Source organism: Osmia lignaria, chromosome 7 (genome assembly GCF_051020975.1).
Source record: "Osmia lignaria lignaria isolate PbOS001 chromosome 7, iyOsmLign1, whole genome shotgun sequence".
Taxonomy (NCBI): domain Eukaryota; kingdom Metazoa; phylum Arthropoda; class Insecta; order Hymenoptera; family Megachilidae; genus Osmia; species Osmia lignaria.
The window spans coordinates 11,550,982-11,573,121 of record NC_135038.1 but is presented as its reverse complement, the minus strand read 5'-3'; the positions used below and the strand labels follow the sequence as shown (position 1 = coordinate 11,573,121).

The 22,140-nt window shown below is 37.8% G+C and overlaps 1 protein-coding gene across 9 annotated transcripts; it reads left to right on the top strand.

The window, feature by feature from the left end:
* Window positions 1-469: 469 nt before the first annotated feature.
* On the top strand, window positions 470-21,696 carry chb (CLIP-associating protein). Of its 9 annotated transcripts, none has more exons than XM_034335753.2 (26): window positions 470-1,114; window positions 6,193-6,298; window positions 6,525-6,696; window positions 6,822-6,998; window positions 7,181-7,257; window positions 13,280-13,311; window positions 13,402-13,486; window positions 14,138-14,218; window positions 14,831-14,988; window positions 15,076-15,312; window positions 15,408-15,661; window positions 15,753-15,937; window positions 16,412-16,522; window positions 16,606-16,701; window positions 16,843-17,023; window positions 17,108-17,342; window positions 18,276-18,341; window positions 18,538-18,869; window positions 18,944-19,247; window positions 19,334-19,497; window positions 19,585-19,723; window positions 19,824-19,956; window positions 20,321-20,480; window positions 20,600-20,816; window positions 20,887-21,093; window positions 21,178-21,696. In XM_034335753.2, the coding sequence occupies exons 1-26, from the start codon at window positions 926-928 to the stop codon at window positions 21,379-21,381; spliced, it is 4,302 nt and encodes a 1,433-aa protein (XP_034191644.1). In that variant the 5' UTR covers window positions 470-925; the 3' UTR covers window positions 21,382-21,696. The 9 variants fall into 9 exon arrangements, with proteins under 9 accessions (XP_034191644.1, XP_034191643.1, XP_034191642.1 ...); XM_034335752.2 differs by having other exon boundaries at window positions 20,309-20,480; XM_034335751.2 differs by having other exon boundaries at window positions 19,570-19,723.
* The last annotated feature ends 444 nt before the right edge of the window (window positions 21,697-22,140 follow it).

Genomic DNA, 22,140 nt, shown 5'->3' with positions numbered 1-22,140 from the left:
TTAATACAAGTGCACCATATTGCTTGCTACCTCTTGCTCTTCCCACCTTCTCTCGTTTATTACTTAACCATCCCTTTTTTCTGTTTTGTTTTTAATAAATTGAACAATTGTAACGTATGATTATGAACGTATATAATATGTATGCATTAATTTCGAAAGCTTAAAATTATGATGTCGCGTCGTATAGAGTATAGAGTGTAAGTTAATAATTTGAAAAGCGTTATAAACGGATGTCAATTAAAGATAGGACGGATTAAACGAATTACAAATAGTCATACGTAAAAATCAATTGGATCGTTAAGTATAATTGATGAACGAATATAAGTAAGTACTTACGAGTATTTGAAACGGCGACGAAGAAAAAAAGGAGGAAAAAGAATTTTGAAATAATTTTAACGAATAAAATGATTGTTTAACGTGTCGTCCGCCTGAACTAAGTGGCGTTGTGGTCGTACAAGAGAAAGAGAAAGAGAGACAGATGATCGAGAAACGAAAATGGCGTCGTATGGAGGATAATTTTCGTTAGTGTTCGTTATTTTTCGTGCGTAATAGAAATAAAACGCAAACGGTGGTTGCTGTTTAATCGTTGGACGCTTGATAAACTGTTGCGTACGAAATCGTGAATATATTGTGGGGTTTGTTTGTAATCGATAGATGTAAATATCTTTGGCGATAGCGGTCGTGAAATAAGCAGGGAAATGTACTGTTTTGCGTATGGGTTTTAAACCGCACGGTTAGTATGTATCGGTTGGCCGATTAATCGTGTATTTAGTGAGAAACGTGAGTGGCATGTCGAAAGACGCGAGTTTGGTTTTCGTGCATCGTGAAAGGTTGACAAGCTATGTGCTTTGACGTGCACGAGTGAAATTTAGTTTCGTTCAGAGACTCCTCGCGAAGGTGTGGAGACGACGTGAGTTTAGCCACCATGGCGGTGAATCCGCGTGATATGGACGGTTTTATGCCGCTCCTGTCAACGATGGACATCAAGAAGAAATTAAATGTTGGTAATTTACTGTTAAATTATTTGGGCGACTCCACCAAGAGTATCGAGTGTCAAGACATTGGACAGTTTATTGATAACATCATACCATGGCTGAGCAACGGGAATCCCAAGGTAACGCTTCTCCAGCTAATTTGTTTTTCAAATTTTATAAATACCTACGTTAAATTTCTCGCGACAATAAAATAGAACCGTGTATAGTTTTCGACTTTCGCGTTCAGCCGGTTTATAAAAGAAAGTGTATCGTATTCTCTCGTACTCTTTCTCTACTTTTAATATGTACATACTAATAATAGTGTATCGTATGATACAGTCTCGTTTTCTTCTCTGTCAAACAGAAGTTGTTGCATTATCAAAAAATCATCGTCGCTTTCACTTACGCATCATGAATAGCTATTGTTTGTTGTGTAAACAAGATGTCATGCGAACAGATGTCTTTTTATTGATCATTTATCAGTAAGTACCTATAAAACAATATAGGAAATCGCGTATAGGAAATATGTGTGTAGGTGTATAGGTAGGTAGGTAGGTAGGTAGGTAAGCAGGTAGGTAGATAGATAGAAAATGTAAATATGTAACAAAACTGTTTAAAGTTGAAAGAATAAACGAAATAAGAGCGGGGTGTGCCGGGTGACAAGAAATCGGATTGCGGTGCGTACCGAGCAGAGGTGCTCATTTATCGTTATTCGTGTATGCGAGAAGCCTAATTGGCAAACAATGTGTATACGTCTGATCAAAATTGCTGTAAGAAGCGAGTATGCTTTTCCGGTTTTTAAAGGGCAACCGGTATCAGCCTTTTAAAGTCGGTCAATGTTACGTCGAGCTGTTTAAACTAAAACTATTCAACGATTAGGAATTACGAATAAGAAATACACGCGATGTTATGGTCCGATTTTCAGGGGAAGCAGGTCAAGCCAAGAGTCAGATAACAATAAGTATTTACACTTTTCTGTGTTTACAACCTATAAGCCGAATTAAAAGTACTAGAAACCGTACACGGGTATAGGCAATAGGAAATTTTATATTTTAAACTATTTCATAAAGTATAAAATAAAGTATAATTTTCGATGAATCTGTTTGTCGTCGTTAGGCGGAGGAGATACGACGAGAAAACTCTGGCACGATTTATACCTCGTGTAAGTATGTACGTATAAGGGAAAAATACTTTCACACCATGTAAGTACGTAACGCGTCCTTTGCTATAGCGTGTCACGCTGTGTACATATGTACATGTATGTCGGATGTAAGATTTGCGGTTGCTTCGAATCGTTTACAGAGGTGAACCGGGCCAATATCGGAAGGAAACTATTACAGAAAGTTTAGCGTTTATCGTGGTAAAACGCTGTATGTATTTTGCAAAATCTCCTAGAGTAATAGAGTCTTAGAAAGTAGATGAAAGAATTGAAATGTTTAAAAATGATTGTCTGCACTAGCTCGAGGTTAGAGAATTATTTCACGTTTGCAAGTTTCTCTCGTAGATCTCTGGTAAAGATGTTTTCTAACGACGAAGCAACGAAAAGAAACAGAGTTGTTTGTTGTCCACCTTGTCAAAAGTTTTATTTGCATTCTGTAAATGGAAATCGGTCAAGAATGACGTCAGGCTGACGTGAACGTCAATTAAAAAATTGACACTAGCCAAATTTCACCGGTCGATAAAGTCTTACGTCAGGTTTCTCGAGCCGTATTTCGTTGAAGACAACGAAAACTTGACCCTTCTGGTTGATGAACGAACAACACTCGATGACCAAGTGCAAGTTCGCGGTTGAAATTCAGTTTCTTCCATAATGCATAATGCATAATGCATAATGCATGAGTTTCGAATCTCTCTTGTACATACCCTCGGTTGGCTATACGACTCGCTGCTTCTACGAATTACCAATTACCAATTACTTGCTTGATCACTCTTATATTTAGAGTTGCTTTTCATAACTTGCTCGTATAGAAGATTTGAATGATTATCTATGTAGTGCCACTTGTTGCTCCGAGTTGGTTATTAGTCGAATAAAAATGTCCACAGCCGGTGAGAAGAGAAGAGTTTTATCAGTGAAAAGTGGGTTAAAGGAAGGATGCCTGCTGATTACAGTTGGTTTTCAATTTTTCTCAAGTTTGGTATTGTCATAGTTTTGGCAAGAAGCCTATGTATGTATGTACCTAGCTGCCACGCGATGAGACTGTCTATTTTGCCAGGACAACCGTATCGATTTTCAGCAAACTTTTCTTACACTGCGACATACCTATATGTTAGGTATACGTAATCCGGTTACTTTTCCTTTCGTAATATCCTGTATCCTGTATGTTTTTCAATGAAATTCATTGACACGACAGATTTATAGATAAAAGTCTAAGGCTGGTTCGAGTCTAGGCCATAGAAACGAGTGTAATAAAATTTCAAGTTAAGGGTTCCTGTTCATCACGCAATTGGATCACAATACGTCTCGTTATGGAAGATCTTAGCAAGATCTGCATCGGTGCATCGTAACGATGTCAAGGACATAGGACAATATAAACTACTCTACCTCGCTACCTCTATCTCACTCTACCTGCCGTTATTTTCTTCTTTTTTCTCTACCTCGAATGTGTTTCCTTTTTTGAATTTAAAGCATGACATCACCCTCGCCTCGCGCTGTTCTCGATGCTTTTTACACGTATCACGCTAGTAAAGTCGTACTTTGTTACTTGCATAACGCTGACGGTATGTAGCTAATCTAGCTGGAGCATTCGACAAGTACTAGACTTTACTTGTTATTTATTCAATCTTACAAGGTCTGTGCACTTGTTGCAACGGGTGTAAAATTTCATTGTACGATATTTGTAAAGACCTCGTGAAAAGATCATAAAAGATAGTAAAAGTACTCGGTAAAATTGAACGCGTTACAATTACCCTCTTTATGACGGTTGTTATTTCATAAATTATTAATAGCTTCCAAGTGACGATTACGCGTCTAACTGGAGCACCGTCGCGTCGCGTATCAGGGAAAATGAAACGCGTCTAAATGATTAAAATTAAAGAGTAATAAAAGTAATCTCATTTACTTAGACGATCCGATCGTCGAAAATAGAATTGAAAACAAATCGAAACTGTAGAGTGTAAAATGTAATTTATGCGATTAGCCCTATGCATATATATATATTTATTTATTTTAAATCGACACTCGATATCGGTTACATAATTGACGCATTGCGGTTTATCTAGGTTTTTTTTATTTTTTTTTATAATTGATATATATTAAATGAACGTTCGTTTAAATGGTTGAACGGTACATACCATGAAAACAATTAAGTGAATCAGAATCGATCGATGCTGACTTTTCGCGGATAAGCTGACCTAAAAACCGCATTCTCCGATTGATAGTTGCGCAAACAGCGTGCAGACAGTGCGTAAAAATAATTGGAGACAAATTATGATAGAGGAAATGTTATCCGTTTCTGTAAAGGCAAAAGCTTTCGTTTCGTTGGCTTATCTTCGATCTCGTATGGATTTATTTACATATGTGTACAGTTCTCTGCGAATGACGGTTCTGCAAGAAGGAGATGGCGAGCCTCCCACGTGGTTTCAACACTTTTAACTTTGGCAAGTAAGGTCAGACAACTCGCCTACGTCCTACTCTCGTCTTATTCGCGATCTGTCAAAGTGTGCGCAGTACTAATACGTTACAATTAGTACACCGTCGTCTATTGTTATCTCTTGTTCACGATCGAATGAGATTAGAAGAGGTCGGCTGGTCAGATTCCGGAGATAAAGTTCAAGGTGCGTTGCAGCTGGCTACCTACTCAACTTTTCATGATCAAACACTTTTCATAATGTTATCGAGAGAGCCTTTAGTTGGTGGTGTAAGAATTTTTTCTGATGGATATTATCGCCAGGAGGTTGTCGATTAGAACGCGTGCTAATTAGTATGTATATGGAAGTTAAGGCAGCTCGGTGCTGAGCAATGATGTCACAGCCAGACGACAGCCCTGAGAGAACGTTTACCCCGTCTGATCGCGTCTCATCGCGTCGCGTCGCGGTTGCATCTAAAATTGGTTTACGCATCTATGTATAGAACTTGTTGGTTAAATGTATTTAAACTGTCGCAGAGTAATGGACGATTTTGCAGCCAGTGACATTGGATTTAACCGTATCGCCAGCCAGGATAATCAACGTTATCGTTCAACAAAGAATAATTCTCATTTCATTTTTTCCCTCGTTATAGATCGCGGACAGCTCGATGAGGTTTACTTCGAGGGGTTGAGCCACGATAAATACACTTGCACTTTCTATATCGATCTGCTCGTTCTGCCGGAGGAACAGTGTTCTTCAGTTCGTTCACCCTCCCCAATCGTACACCTTCGTCTTCAGCCTTTAACATTCCCTAAATACTACAACTTTTAAACGATTAATATATTTATTTCCGTTAAAATGTGAAAGACTGATATACATACACGATAATACCTATAGATTAGAATTTGCTAACCCTTCGCGTAGGAATTTTCATTTCGTTAAAAACATGTAAGCACGAGACCGGAATACGCAAATGTAATTTGCAGAAACTTGGCGATTATGCTTTCATGAAAGCACAGAGAGGGAAAGAGAGGGAAAGAGAGGGAAAGAGAGGGAAAGAGAGGAAAAATTCATTGCGAGTGTGTAGAGAGGGTTGACGAAGCAAAGCATAATTATAGAAGCAAGAGGGAAAGTGCGAGGGGTCTAGGATTTTTTACCTTTCAACCAGGTGCTTGCCGAGTTAATCTTGCTCGGATCGATATGTCGCGTGGCGCGTGGACCCCGTCACTGAAATATAAACATCGTGCAAAAAGTTTCGCGACACCTTTGTTACAAAGAATTTTTATTTTTCAACATCCTGCTCTTCAAGCTCCATATCATTGTTCGATCTTATTCTGTAATTTCTTTGCTAGATTATTGCTTCTTAGGTTCTTCGTTATAGTATTCACAGTGAATTTGCTATTTTCCGTGTATAGCTAATTAACGATTCGATCGCAGCACCAGTAGACGCTACTAAGCGTCTTTCTATGTTCAGCAAATTAGCCGGCAAACCTGGATCTTGTTGATTGGTAGAGGTCGGAGCCGGAGCCGGGGCCGGGGTCGGGGCTAGAACGATTTCAGTGTGAACGAAAGAGGATAATTATTTTCCTATATTGGTATAATGATATACATATATGCTGTAAATCTAAACGATTCTTGCTTCTTGTTACAGGTTGTCCAGAATGGTTTGGAAGTTCTTACGTTCCTTGCGGATCGAATGGGTCACGACTTCAAGCCTTATATTTCCACTGTTATTCAACCAGCAATAGATAGATTAGGTAGGTGGTGTCTTTAACTCTCCTCGTTAAATCGCATTTGTTCGCTTACACACGAGCTTCAGATAAAATAAGCACGAAAGTTCAACTGCTTATTATAAGATGATATCGTGACGCATAGATAAATATACTCGAAACCGGTCTTTCGAGCGTTCCTCGTTTCCCACCGATCTCCTTTCTACGATATTATTAACAAGTATAGCGAAAGATGGTTGCTTCTTTTTCCCAGGTGACAGTAAAGATGCGACACGAGGCAAAGCGCAATTACTATTGCTGAAAATAATGGAGAAAGGATGCATGTCTCCCCAGCAACTTCTCGACAGACTGCGACCGGCTTTCAATCATAAGAATGCCAAATTGCGAGAAGAGGCATTGATTCTTTTAACGACCACGTTGAACGAGTAAGCATCTTGATAAATGAATAATTCGTCTGCAAACGAATGTATCGGAAAGTATCAAGAATACGACGACTGGCAGAAGCTTTCAAAAAATCCTTTTTTTTTTTCTTTTTTTTTTTTTCCCCTAGACATGGAGCCGACGAGATGATGTTGTCGGGTGTAATTCCAAGCATCGTGAAGCTGTTATCGGATCCATCCGAAAAAGTACGAGAAACGGCATTAAACACTTTGGCGGACATCTACAGACACGTTGGAGAAAGATTACGCGTCGATTTGCAGAGAAAGCACAACGTACCGCACGCAAAGTGAGTGAAAAAAGCGAAATCGTTTGTTGGCGAGTAGCTCTCGTTTATAAATTAAACGAGATAATAGCCTTTTTCAAATATGTTCAATGTGAAACGGTTGCGAAGAATAGCAAGGATACACTAATAACGTAGCAACTTTCTGGATAACTTTGTATTTATATGTTACCCTTCTCGCCTTACAGGTTGCTATTACTGATAGAGAAATTCGACCAATTAAAAGCAGCTGGTGATCTGTTGCCCCTGGCAATGTCCTCGGACGGTGAGTATGCGTGGAATTTTCATTCTCAAAGGGGGGTACATACATACATATTCGTTAACGTTCAAGCAAACAATCAAAGAAAAGATACGTAAAAAACAGTGTCACGCGTGTCACTTTTGTTGCGTTATTCAAGCTGCGAGTTGTATCGTGCTGCCATCCCGGAGCCACGAATGCTATCGCATAGCGAATACCTTTGTATTCGAAAAGAGCCAACCATATTTTCTCGTTCGCCTCTCTTTTTCTTTCTCTTTCTCTTGGTCCGGTCCGTTTGCGTTACTGGTAACATACGATGAATATTTAGCAAGTACCGCTTGTTCTCCAACGTGATAAGAATATTTACTCGCGGCAAGCAGCACGATAAAACACCGCCAATTTGAATTTAATTATATCGCGATGACACGTTTTCGGTTCAATTTCTGGCTCTGGCTCACGCTCTCGCTCTCGCTCTGCCTCGTATCAGATCGTAGATTTCTTTTTTCCAAGTAAAGGACTTTCTTTTAAGACCGCTCGTTTCTCCAGATTGATTTCTCTTACGAGTTGGGCTGTAATAATGGCAAGGAAAACACGAACAGTAACAATCGGGACAGGTAATTTACGAGCCCAACGATGGGCTGCTGTGTATGTAATTGGCAAAAGAAACGTTCCCTTTTCGGCCTTTGTGGACCGACCATGTAATATGTTACGCGTTATTAAGTTATAAAATAAAATAAGTTTTAGTAAGAGAAGGCAAATTCTCAGTCGAAGAAAGCCTCAGCCAGAAACGCCAAGTTGTACCTATCGCGCAAGGTGTCATTTCCTAGAGTAAGCAACACATTGAGTTCGCTAATTCGCGTTATCTATTCTCTGATATTACATAATACTACCATACACCGATAGCGACGGTGTACTATGCAATATCGGCGGTGTATTGTTTCAAAAGGCTGTCTCTGTAATTCATACCAGACTAAAGCCGTCCTGCTTCAAACGAACGGCCTTGTAACGTTGTAATACTACTGGCTAGGGTATTCAAATTTCGATTGCAAATATTACGTGTCGCTAGCAACCTAATACAATCGAATACTTAACGTATTACTTCCAAATCTAAAAGGAAAAAGAAAAAAGAAAAAATAGATGCAACTCTATCGGTATCTCTAAAAGAGTATCTCTAGCGGTGTCTCTAGGCGATGTTGATAGAACAAATCCAAGTAAACTGAGATTCCCAATGACTCATTCCTTTCTATAATCTTCCATTATCCGTACATTTTTTATTTCTAATCACGAAATTTTTAGCTATCGAGGGTGAAAATGAAAAATATGCTTTATCAAGTTTTATCGATGTTGGATTTATTGAATTTAGTGGATTCACCAGGAAAAAAAGTGTTGCCTATCTTGAAGTAAAAGTATCTGTGTATTTGCAACGATACTTAATGTCCTAGTATGCGAAAAATCCGGTAGTTGATGAAAAATGAAATACGGCTCGATGGCCGCAACCTTTTCTATTCCGCGTATCAAATTAGCAAGCGACGAGACGTCCACGTTAAAGACAAGAATATATTTCTTCTCTGGCTGTTCGTGATCACGATTAGGTCATACATGGGCTTGGCAGAAGAATTACGGTTCTTCGCTTGAATTCAGATATATTAATAGAACGCCAAATTACCACGAAGAATCCTTTTGTTCGTTGCACTTAAACAACAGAAAACGTTACTTTTTACCAAATTTATTCGCTAACAGTATACAACACGTTGGTAATAAATTTCATCAGAGAACTCGTACCATGCTTGAGGTTGTATTTAAATGGAAATATCTGTTGTGTTTTTTTTTCTCTCCGGCAAGTTAGCGCTGCGAGTTTCTTTGTACCGTGTGCTATGTGACACAGGAAAGGTTAAGCGAAACACTGCTCAGGAAAAATTTGCATAAGTCTCTTTCTCTTTCTCTTTCTCTCTATTTCCCTGTGACCTAGCATAGAGATTGTGTTAGAGGTTCACGTTGAATCGCAATTATACCAGCCAGAACGGCGATTTCTCTGCCGTTCAACCTTGTTGCGCACACTATACTAGGACAATAGCAATAAATTTCTTTGCATCTACGATGGAATAGGTATACTAGATCTTATCTTCTGGATCGATGAACGACCCCGCTACCTCCGAATGAGATAGATATTTCTTCAACATTGCTGTACCGCGACAAAAGATTATTATTCACTGTATCATTTGCTTGCTCGATCGAAATTAGCACCCAACTCGCCTGCCTTCTTACCCTGAGGACATAGAGACGCGTGTATAGAGGTGCAAGAGAAGTGAAAGGTAGGGTGGTAACGCAGATTTATCTTCACCGTCAACTGCCACGGCGTGTGTGCACGATCAGATATTAAACCGTGGAATAGTTCACGGATGTCCTTTTTACATATTCAGCCATCGCGCGTCGCGGTGCTTCTACTCCCGCTGACATTCTATCTTCCAAACGATATATGTACCTATACTTATATTGCCGTTGAAAGGGTAAGAAAATTGAAAGTAGATTCATCGATCAGAAGAAAGTCCATCCGTATGAATGTAAACGATCTCTCGTTTAATGTAGATCGTTCAATGGGAAAATCGACAAATTACCATAATGGAGTAATAATTCTTCTGTTGACCCGTGACATCAGTTATTGAAGCGATAAAACCGTGTACTGCTGGCGCTGGTGATAATGAGTACACAACTGTGTTAGAGGTTGCATTATACTACATATGTACGTTTTGTTGTGTAACACAAAGAGGATAGCATCGTCGTTATCATCGTGTTCAGTTTCACTAATGCGTGCTTGATTCGTAATCGGTGTGTAATACTTAACCCTTTCAACTGTTCAAGTTGCAAGCTCCCTCTTTTCCTTAATCGTTTCTTTTCTGAAATCAGTTTTCTTCGATTTCTTCCGGAAAATCGGAAGCGACCAAGTATCTCGTTGATCTTTAAGAACAATAAATAACGTTACTTTCACCGATCAACGACACTCGCTGCGTACGATATCTAAAGAAATCACCGTGACTGCATCTCGTTTTCTATCCATAATTTATACCGCGCTCGATCCGTACTGAATTTCTAAGAAGCTCTCCTCCGAGCTTCGTTCCGTTGATAAATTATGAAATTTTTTTTCTTTCTTATTGTTAGAAATATACATATACGTGTATATCATTGCTGTGGCCTGTGTTTAAAACGATATCAATCAATGTTAAAAGCTTGTCCTTTCCAAACGCAAAAAATGAATGCGTGTCGCGTATTCATGGTCCAGTTTTATTTCTTTATCGAAAACATCATCGTTATCTTGTCTGAAAAGGTCTTGACGTGTTACGGTTAAACATTGTAATTACAACGATTCACTTTGCTTCTCATCTTGCGGTTGATATCCAATTTAATTTATATTCTGATCGCGTTAATTACGTTTCATCTGCATCTTTCTCCTTGCAACAGGTGGCGATGACGATTAATCTAGCTTTTATGCAGAAATCTCGTTGTTTATTTACTTTTCTGATATCTGTGCCACAGGTGTGCCTTGTTCTTCTCTTTTCGACGCTGTCCACCCGCGTGGAAATGAGAAACGAAACGTTATTTTTATTTAGTGTAATAGGATTTTAATTTCGGTGAGAAATGTAAATAATTCTGTTTAGTTTGATCTGAATTGCCTAATATTTGACACGTAATCGAGATGCGTATTTTTTTGATGCGCGTGTGGGGGGTCCTGGTCACAACGAGGGGCACAGATCAGATCAGATAGGGGAAGGTGTCCGTCCCCCTCTTTCCCCCTATCTGACTTAACTCGGGAGTCACGCGGTAAGCAGCAGCGCTTACCGGGAGTTCGTAAACGAGTCGCCATTTAGCAACGTGAGAGACGCGTGTCTCTTTTAAGCCAGACGTTTCAATCGTACATTTGAACGTATCCAGAATCGTGACGCGTTGCTCGGTGATCTTGATCGTATTTCTTTTTTTTTTTCTCCCTCTTTTTCTGTGTCACGGGCCGAACACGATCGAGAGTGACGCGTTCTAAACGATACGTGTTGCTACTGCCGTTCACGGACAATGAGCAAGGACGATCGTTTCAGTTTCTCGCGACACGTTTGTTTACCTGATCAGCAGAGACAGAGAAACGCCGTGGTTGCATCGAAATATAACCAAGTTACGACGGTATCTCGCCTCCATGTATCCGCTTCGATGATTAGTTTGCTTCTAGAAGCTTTCTATCGTGTTAGTTGTGTCGTTCGAATGTCTGACGAACAACGACGCAAACTTTTCTGCGCCGGTTATCGCAAGTGTTGTTTTTGCAGTAACAGTTTCGATACCGAACGTTAACGATCTTGTGTTACAAGTGGAAAACAAAAGGAATTCCTTTATTCTGTTAGTTGCTTTAACAGACGTAAAGTATTTGAAAAGAAAGAAAGAAAGAAAGAAAGAAAAAAAAGAAGTAGGAAGCTATTATTAACGATTGTCTCGCAAAACGGTCATCGTGACTGACGTTTCTCGGGATCGAGGAAAGAACGCGAGGCGCGATTCGTTCCGGCTTTGAACGCATCCGCGTACATCCGTTGCATCGATTTCTTTTACCCAGTAACAGGGTACACAATTATCGGTAACGGGAAGAAAAGTAATAATTGAATCAAAGCGTTACGGGGAAACGAATACCACACGATTCGGTATTCAGCGTTTCGAGTTTTTAACTCGATGAAAACACGTTGAAACGATGATCGCTTCTTTGAATTATTAATGTACTTTCTCGACACACGCGCAAAGAACGAACAATTTCACTTTCGTTACGAATTCGACTAAGATTTTTCTTTGCCGATCACGTGAAAAGTAGATCTTTCCAGGAGATAAAACGAGGATCCTGAACTTTTAATATAAACGCCATGCTTGTACATATAATAGATGCGTTAATGCCTCAGACTCTGTTTCCTGACGTAATTTTTCTTTTTCTTTTTCTTTTTCATCGTAACTTGTCTGTATACGATATATGTAAGTATATTGGGGGTGAATCTTAACCAGCCGAACGTAAGAAGGATGCAACGCGTGCTATCTGTAACGTGAGAAAATCACTCTCTCGTGTCTCATTGCCGCGCACCGCCCCGTTATTACGGACAATATCACGAATGCAAATCTAGGTTTCTCATCTTAGCACGTTCAACTCCCGTTTCGTTCGTTAGGATTAGATTTATAATGGGAGACGAGTTAACGTGTTTCCTTAATTATCGTTTCCCTCGCTTTTGCAATCTTGCGTAACCGAGGATGATTAAGCGGTGAATGAAAAATCAGTAGTAATAATTATCAGGTACAATTCAAACGTCATTTACGTCTATTAGTATTGCTTAATTGCCGTATCGTCGTACTACTACGTGTTGCTTGTACATCGAACAAGCTCGATTTTCGTTTTTTCGCTTTCCTCTGTTTGGCGGGAAAGAAAAAGTGGATAGAAAAGAGTGAAACAGTTCTCGAGCTGTGTAGGAAAAAAATGAGGGTCGCGTTCGAACGCGTAGATAGAGAAAATTGTTCAGGAAACAGAATATTTCAATTTTCATTTTTTTTTTAATGAAATGCCAATCAGTTTATTCTTAAGGATGCAACAACAATAAAAACTTTCTATGATGTGCTAATGTTCCCTCGGATTGTGTTCGAGTATTGTAGATTGTACTTTATACTTGACAAAAGAACATTCAATAATCGTGTTATTCAGTGATCGTGTTAAAATAACACTTTTTCTTCGCGATGAATGATGCTGGTGTGCTGTTACCTAGCAGTCATCGCTGCTTACATAGAGGATTAAAAAAGTATCCTAGCATCGATCAGAAATTATGGGACTCTAGTAGTCGGTGGATTCTTCAATGGGATAATATTGTTAAGCACCCAGGTGCTAGGGCTAGAGGATGCCGTTGTGACATTCATAAACCGCCGTGGCTATATCCAGATTTAGGTACAGAGAGATTGAGAAAAGGAGAAATAAATTAATTGCAATCGAATGTACTAAATGAATGAATTTGTTATATGCTTGCATTAAACTCATTTTTTTCTCTTTCAGTTGGAAAAGGTACCGATGAACCGGACAGAGCGGTAAGTTTTGGATAAACGTACGCTTAATGTATACCTGTATAGGTACCTCTGAATCTGACTTATGAACGTTTCATCAATTGGATATTTTAGATTAAGTCTGCTCCTGTCAGAAGATCGTCTGCTCCTGCAAAAAGAGGACAATTTGGTCCTGCAAAAACTTCGTCTTCTGCTTTAGGTATGTATGGGTTTGGTATATACGTATACGGCACATGTAATTTTTCTATAAGTTAACAACACCCAAATATGCTATATATACAGGATTTTTTTCTTCATTTTAAGCATGATAGATTGCAATTAATGAAGCAGATGTACTCAGAAAGTTGTAGTTTTATAATGTTTCTAAAAATGTATAGTAAAATTATCGCTATATTTCTAAGTATAATAGTATTTTTCAAATTATTTGACAAATATATTTGTTTAGACGCTTGTAGAGAGAACAGAACTAAGATAGATGTTACATAAACGAATCTTAAGATTTTTCAACAATGTTTTCGCTTATTGTTTTTTAATCTATTTAATTACCTTATTTTAGTTAATAAGGTCTTAATAGTTTCATTATAATCAAGTGTTGTTTCATATTTAAAATAAGTGTTTTACTTAGTCCGCATAAGTGTTGCATATTTGGAGATTAACAGTATGGAAGCACATGTTCCTCCTGCAACCAATGCACAGGTGTGAAGCGTGCTAACACGAAACTCTTGCTTTCTCCTTGCTGTTGCTCACCATTTTATATAATATTAATCTTTTTCCAATTTATACCACTAAAATGTCGACAAACTGTCGACGTTTCAGTGAGGAGAATGCTAATTATTCGCTTGCATGACAGCTCAGCCTGGCAATACACCTTCTTCCACGGTTTCAAGGGCAGCAACCGTCAAAAGAAACGTGTCAGTAAAATCGACGCCAGGTATCTAAAACTCCATTGGCATTTACTATCTTTGTATATTATATCATGATGGTCTGTATACAAACGATAATCGATACATATTTTTTTTTCTTCTTCTTCTTCTTCTTTAATTTAGAATACTCTTACGCTTGGATTATTATTTTATTTGTTTTGCTTACTTTCTTTCTACAAAGATATCCATCATGGTATCGATACAAAAGAGAAGGAACTTGAAATTTTTTAAAAATTAATATTTATTCTATACCGATTCAAGACCCTTGCATAATTTTGCTTTCTCTGTGTTTATTTGCACTTAACATAACATCTGTAATCTTATTTCAGTTGCATAGTTGTTCTTGTTGTGCCATCTTCATTTTATATTGTATAATACTGCTAGGTAATTACAAAATGTTTTGCATCAAGAGGTATCGTATAATAAACTTAACGATTTTTATAATCCATTTCCCCGTTAGAGACCTCAAGGTGGTGTTGTTGTTAAAGTTCTGAAAACGATTACAAATGATTGCATAAATATTACAGATGAAGTTGTCCCATGATAAATAGAGTAATCAAAATATGTCTATTAATATTAATACGAGCATGTAACTAATATATTCTAATTAATATATTCAGGTCAAGCTGGTGCCGTCGACGAGGAAACTTTTTATACAGCGTTCGAAGATGTACCAGCGGTAAATTTGTTTTCGGCAAAAGATTTGGAAGAACAAATGAAGGCTATCAAAGATAATGTTGGCGACGACAAGAAGGATTGGAAGCAAAGAACAGAAAACGTATGTGAAACGTTGAAAACATGTTACGCGTGGATCAATTGAAATATTGGCGATACATACATTTAAGAAATTTCAATTATCTTACAGATGAAAAAATTAAGGGCTATCGTTAAAGCAGGTGGCACGAACTATGAGAACTTTTATGAACATTTGAAGAGCATGCAGAGAGCGTTTGAGGTTGCTTGCGCCGATCTGAGATCGCAAGTTGTTAGAGAAGCGTCCATCACCTTAGCGTTTCTTAGTCAAGAGTTAAAAAACAAATTTGCTAGTTTCGGTGAAGCTGTTTTACTCACATTGATGAACCTCATACAAAATAGTGCCAAGGTGAGCGTTTTGATCAATTTGGTGTTTTATTAATACAGGTAAAGAGGAAATGTAATAAGACGGAAAAATTGACATTGATAACGTTTAATGTTCAGGTGGTGGCAACAGCTGGTGCTGTAGCCGTGAGGTTTATACTTCAAAATACACACTGCAGTCGGTTTGTGCCAATTATCACATCGTGTTTAAGTAACAAAAGTAAAGATATACGGCGAGCCTCGTGCGAGTATCTGAATTTAATTTTACAAACTTGGCCTACTCAGATATTGCAAAAGCACGTAACGATATTACAGGACACAATTAAAAAGGGTATCGCGGATTCGGATTCAGAAGCAAGAGCCTTTGCTAGAAAGTACATATTCTTTGCTCCTATGATTTTACACAAAAGTCCTTCGAGCAGAAGGTAGTAATAACACGAAAACTCGTGTTTGAATTATTTTCAGGTCGTATTGGGCATTCAAAGATCATTTTCCAGAACAAGCTGAAGCATTACTCAACAGCCTTGATACTGCGTATAAACGCTCGTTGATGTCTCTTAGCAATAGCGGTAGTATTAGCAGTTTAAATGTAGTCACGAGATCGGCGAGCGTTAGCCCCAGAACATCCAGACCAGTAATGAGTCCCACAGGTATATATCTTATTTTCATGTAATTACGATAAGTGTAATAGATATTTCAGAATATACGTGTATATATATACACCGAACCAACCAGAGTCGGTGTAGATGTATTAGTAAATGCAGAGTAACAGAAAACAGCGCGGTATAAAATACTTTTCACTCTTTTTTCATGCTGCTTTGTGAATCTTCTTTACATTATACGTATGAAGGTAGTACGGAAAATTTGCATCAAACTTCGGGTCAACCACATGGCCCGCTCAGACGTACTCCGTCCTTGCCACGTTCTTATCGTCAGTCTGGTATTCCGGTTCTGCAAAGACCCACTGATAATCATTGTAATTCTTATATTCTTGTTTGATGATTTGCTTTATGAAAAATCATCGCGATTCAAATCGTGCACTAAGTCACTCACGATTCAGTCTATATGCACAATGGTGTGACATCTTTCACCTCTTTATAATAGCTTTTTAAAATTCTCCTCAGATCGTGGAAGCCCAGGTGTTAGATCTACTAGTGCGATAGATTTGCAAGCCGCGCAAAGAGCTAAAGCTAGAATGATGTACGCGAATATGAGCAGACAGAAGGCGTCTCTTCGTGAGTAACAATCAGTAAAATCTTAATCGTCATTCTTTCGTTTCCAACAAAAATGATGGTGTATATGTTATTTCTTCGTTCAGCACGACCAAGTAAATCACCAGATACCACAGCTGTTGCTAGTCCAGAAAGAACCGCAAGAACGAGAACCAGAGTGGCCGGAGTGTCGCAATCTCAGCGTAAGTGGTGAAACTAAAATAATGTGAAAGTTGTTAGGCTTTTTTATTAAATGAAACATTGGCATACTTACTTTAGGAAAGAAGAAAAAAAGAAAAAAAGAATTATTTCATTTTCTTTTCTTTCTATATTATGTACAACAGCTAGCAGTAGATCAGGTTCACCGTCGTCAAGGTTGAGTTATGCAACGTACAATCGCGAAGGAGAATCGTTAATCGCAAGACCTAGACGTTTATCTGGACACGGGATCAGAAGTACCGGTAACAGCCGTGAACCTAGCCCACAGAGATTTGGAATGGAGAGAAGTTTTGCAAGCAAGATACGGTATTTTTTTTTCACATTTACCTTCATTTTTCCTACATTTAGAACTTTTAGTTCTGGATAAAGGACTACTATTGTGACATACAGCGGCAGAGGTTTGCACATGTCGCCAACGGAGAGGCCACAGTCTAGACCAGTTATGGCGCAAAAGATGTTACAACAATCACGCGAAGCAGAATCAGCTTTAGCGGATGCGCTTACATTCGATAGTATCGATAACTATACAAGAACACCAAGAGGCAAAGGTGATCACAGCGATGACAGCGAAACCAGTAGTATATGTTCAGAGCGAAGCATGGACAGCTTTAGACGACCAAACGATGTAAGCAAACGGGATATCGGGAACTTTCAATAACAAACCAGAATAGTAATAGTTTTACGATGATATATGATGTCAGTAGAAGAGTAAAGTAATAAAAAATAATATATTTTTATAACACATTCATGATCCAGTATAATGCTCTTCGGTTTTTCAAACTTTACTAGTTTTCAATTTACATTTAATCTCTAATAAAAAGTACTTAAGGTGTGATCAATTATAAGCATAATCGAGCATAAAATTACGAAATTACAGAAGGACCATTTAGTTACGTGTACGTTAATAAACAAGTATCACTTATATGCATTAGCATTACGTATAGTTTCGTACACTTGCTGTATTGTTACGCTTTTTTTTATATGTTCATTTAATTTAGTAATGCTAATTTTTTTTTTTTTTTTTTTTTTTTTTTTTTAATTTATTTATTTATTTATTTACGTTTAATAAGAATGCCTGCAATAGTAGTAGTATTTATTTAAGGATTTCTATTGCTGTGCTATTTAAACATGCTTCAAAGGTCCATGTTAAACTCGTTGCGTTCATAAAAGTCATATTACATAGTAGTTGCGTGTAAGAATTCCACATCATTATAGATTAAACAAAACACAGAATAATATACTGTTGTCTCGTGAAACCTCGGAGCAGTATGTTTTTTTTCTTTTTTTCTTTTTTTCTTTTTTTCTTTTTTTCGTTCTTTTTTGTTAGATTCATTCATCTGTATTTATAAAACTGCTTCATTCTTTGAATTTGAAAAAGGAATAGATTTAAATGAAAAACTTGAAGAAAACAGAGCTTCGAGCATCTTAAAACAATGTAGATAACGCATGTCTGGTTTTATCTTTTGGTTTTGTTGCGGCGTATTTGTTTGGTTTGGACTAACGCGATGCGCCGTTCTGTTCTCCATATCTGTGTCCATCGTCCATCTACACCCGTTAGTCGTTCTCATGGAGTGGATCTCAACAAAGATTGTACCGTGATCCATGGGATCAATCTATCCCAAAGGTTTGTTAAATTTAATATGATTTTCATGTAACTTTATAAATACTATACTCTTCTGCCAAAGAACGGAATAAGAATGGAATACGATAGAAATTTATTTAAGACCCATGGATGAATATTTCCTTTAGACGTATTTACAAGATATTCTTTGCGTATTTGGTATCGATATTGTTATGAAAAATCACTTTCTACTTTACAGGATATTAAGGAAATAATAGAAAATTGTGCGCATAAGCATTGGGGAGATAGAAAAGAGGGTTTAGTGGGATTGCAACATTTTCTTTCAAACGGAAATACGCTTACAGCTACGGAATTGCGTAAAGTGACGGATATTTTTACAAAAATGTTTATGGATTCCCACACGAAGGTGTTTAGTTTATTTTTGGACACGTTGAACGAATTGGTTGCTACTCATAGCGAAGATCTTGGTGATTGGCTTTACGTGCTGTGCGCAAGACTTTTGAACAAATTAGGTACCGATTTACTCGGATCGATTCAAGCAAAAATTCACAAGACGCTTGATGTTGTCAGGTAGTATAAAAACGAATTACAATGCAGGTATAAATGTTACATCAAACAGTTGTGTAATCTGTTTCTTCTTGTAGAGAATGTTTTTCTGGAGAGCAACTTTTACCTGCTGTTATGAGGTTTCTGACGGATCCTACGCAAACACCAAATTCTCGTGTTAAAATAGCCACGCTTACGTTTATCACGCAGATCGCAGAAACGGCAGAACCATCTGCGCTGAATAATTCAGCAAGTACAGCGCTGGCAAGGTTACTTGATTGGTCTAACGACGTTAAAAGTCAAGATGTCAGAAGGCATGCACAAAATGCTGTCATATCATTGTATAATTTAAATCCTCCGAAAGTGACAATGATACTAGCTGAATTACCAAAGTTTTATCAAGTAAGACTGGATTTAACGATTGATCTCATTAATCTGAAAGTGAATTGATTTTACATTTAAATTATATATCAACTTGGACATTGTAGGAGGCGGCTTTGCCATTGGTACAAAATCATTTAAGAAAGTCATCTGGCTCCAGTAATCCAGCATCGCCTGGTACACCGCCTCCACGAGCACAGAGTTCACCTGCTCGTACGAAAACTAAAGGTGATATTGATAATGCGGACGAGAATTTGGAAGAAGTATACAAGTAAGTTGCCGATATATTTCGAACTCGAAGGAGGCTATAATTTTATCATTCTTAGTCATTTTAATTTTTAAGTACTTCCTACAACAGATCGTTAAGACGTACAACGGCAGAAATTCAGAATTATGGTTTTGAACGTTTAGAAAGAGCGACCACTAGTAAAGATAGCGGTATTAGTAATATGGCCGATGTAGAAGAGAAAATGGAAGGTTTAACGTTGTGTAATTCGGTAATTAAACGGATGATATGATTCTTGTTTTTTCCTACACAATGTTTACACACTATGTTAGAATGCGACGATAATACGTTGTACATTTTACCTTTATCAGGGTCGATCATCTTCGGTATCTTCACCCACCCAAAGAGGACGATCTGTTACAAATATTACAGTAAATGGTTCGAGCGATACGATCGCAGGTGATCTTATACTCCCTCAAGAAAATAATGGTTACAAAACGCATGGTAGGATTAACATAGTATTTAGTATAGTATTGTACAGAGCATCGAGTATGATAGGCTTCCACTGACCGAGAACTCGGCCGAGTTCTTTAGGGGGTTCCCGCTCCAACACTTCCCTGTAAATGTTTACGCGAGAAAATTTCAATTGATATTTATTGTATTACTCATATTTCTTGATTATATATTAAATTTTATATAATATTTAATATTATTAAAAGTAAATTCCTCTTTTCTCTTGTAACGCTAGATTTTTCCTAGGGAAGCCTTACTTTACTCGACGCCTATGTACGTACTATGTAAGTACGTGTATATCGCAGAAAACTGTCTTTCATGCAATGTCATTTAACTTATTCAGTATCGGTTACAGGATCGTCACCTGATTCGATAAAGAGACCAGAAATTTTAGATAATATGATTAAAACATTACAGTCAAAGATGACACAAACCGAAGAAAAAGTAGCAGCTCTGCAAGAGTTTCAATTATACGTTCGAGAAGGAGATGGCTTGTATATCAAACAGAATTTTAAGTAATTATTGCGTTATTTAAATAGTTTAAATACTTATAAGTGAGATACTTATAACATTTTTAATTGCATGTCTTTCTTTTTCTTTTTCTTTTTTTTTTTTTCATTTTTTTTCTTCATAGAAAACTGCTGAAAACATTGTTAGATAGTTTAACGAACGATAGCAAGAAAATGCAAGTAGAAGTACTTCAAACGTTGATCGATATGTTAAAGTGCCCAGAACTTGTAGACAGTTTTTCCGTTTATCCTGAGCTACTCGTTTTAAAAGTAATTAACGCGTACAAATTGGACGATCAAAAGCAGGATTCTTCTTCCGGTAGTAGTAACTCGAGATCTCCAGTAAGTGATGCAAATTAACAAATACATGTTGTTTATATAATCAAGGGATTGTATATTTTCGTGAACACAGGTGCTTTGGATGGCAGAAAAATGTGCTGCAACGATAGCGATGATTCTAAAGCCAGAACAAGTAATTCATTTGGTATCGACTATAATAACCACCGAACCATATCCCTTGAACATGGGAGCGATAAAAATGCTTCACAAAGTTGTAGAACATTGGGGTCGCGATGCTATAGAACCTCATTTGTCAAAAGTGATGCCCGGACTCATTAAGGTAAACGCAAAACACATTTTACAGCTGTTTTCTATGCTTCTACTTCTTACTGTACCACGTGGTATTAATAAATTTCTTTATCAGGCTTATGACGATAATGAAAGTGCAGTACGCAAAAGTGCCGTGTTCTGCATGGTAGCGATACATCTGGCAGTCGGCGAAGAGGTGTTGAAACCTCATCTCAGCTGTTTATATACCAGCAAATTGAAGCTTTTAAATATTTACATACAACGCGCGCAACAGGCAAACAGTCAGCCAGCGAGTCCACGTAGCAATAGCAAAAATTAACTAACATCAAATTCCGCGACACTTCGGATCGCGATACTTAAGAGATTTGCTCGTCTGGGTGCAAGGCATGAGCGAATGCTGGTTAGCTTCCTCAGTAAGTCTAATCCGTGACGATTATTGAGCAGTAAATTATACATACAAGTTAAACGTTTCAATACGAGATAGACTGATCTGTAACTGTGCGTTTATGAGAAGAAGAAGAATGAACTTGAGTCGCTCCTACCGACTCGTTCGATTTCTGAGCCTTCTTCTCATAAACGCAACGTACGATTTCACTACAAGTTGTGTGTGTGTGTGTGTGTGTGTGTGTGTACGTGTACGTGCGAAAGAAAAAGAGAGACATGAATTCGTGACAGTGATGTTGCACAGAAGCAGGTTGTATGTAAAATTACTTATACATTATGTTTTGTTTGACAAAAATTTATGCCTGTTGCAGAATAAGAGTTTCGCACGATTTTTTAGCGCTTATTAATCGAATTGCTTTAGACATAAGACTTTCTTTATTCGGGATACGTATATTTTTTTTATCGATACATTACAGCATGATATTGAGATGCAAGATTGTATTTTGTGGGGGAGGGAGGAGGAAGGTGGAAGGAAAAACTTGTTTCTTCCGTGTATCATAAAGCTCATGAAAACACCAGTATCGTGCTTCTCTTGTCCAGTTTGTGATTTTATATACTTTGAATTTTGTTTGCTACTCGTTAAGATATATATTGTACATATTTAGGTATTTCACTGTATTGTTACGAGTCTCTT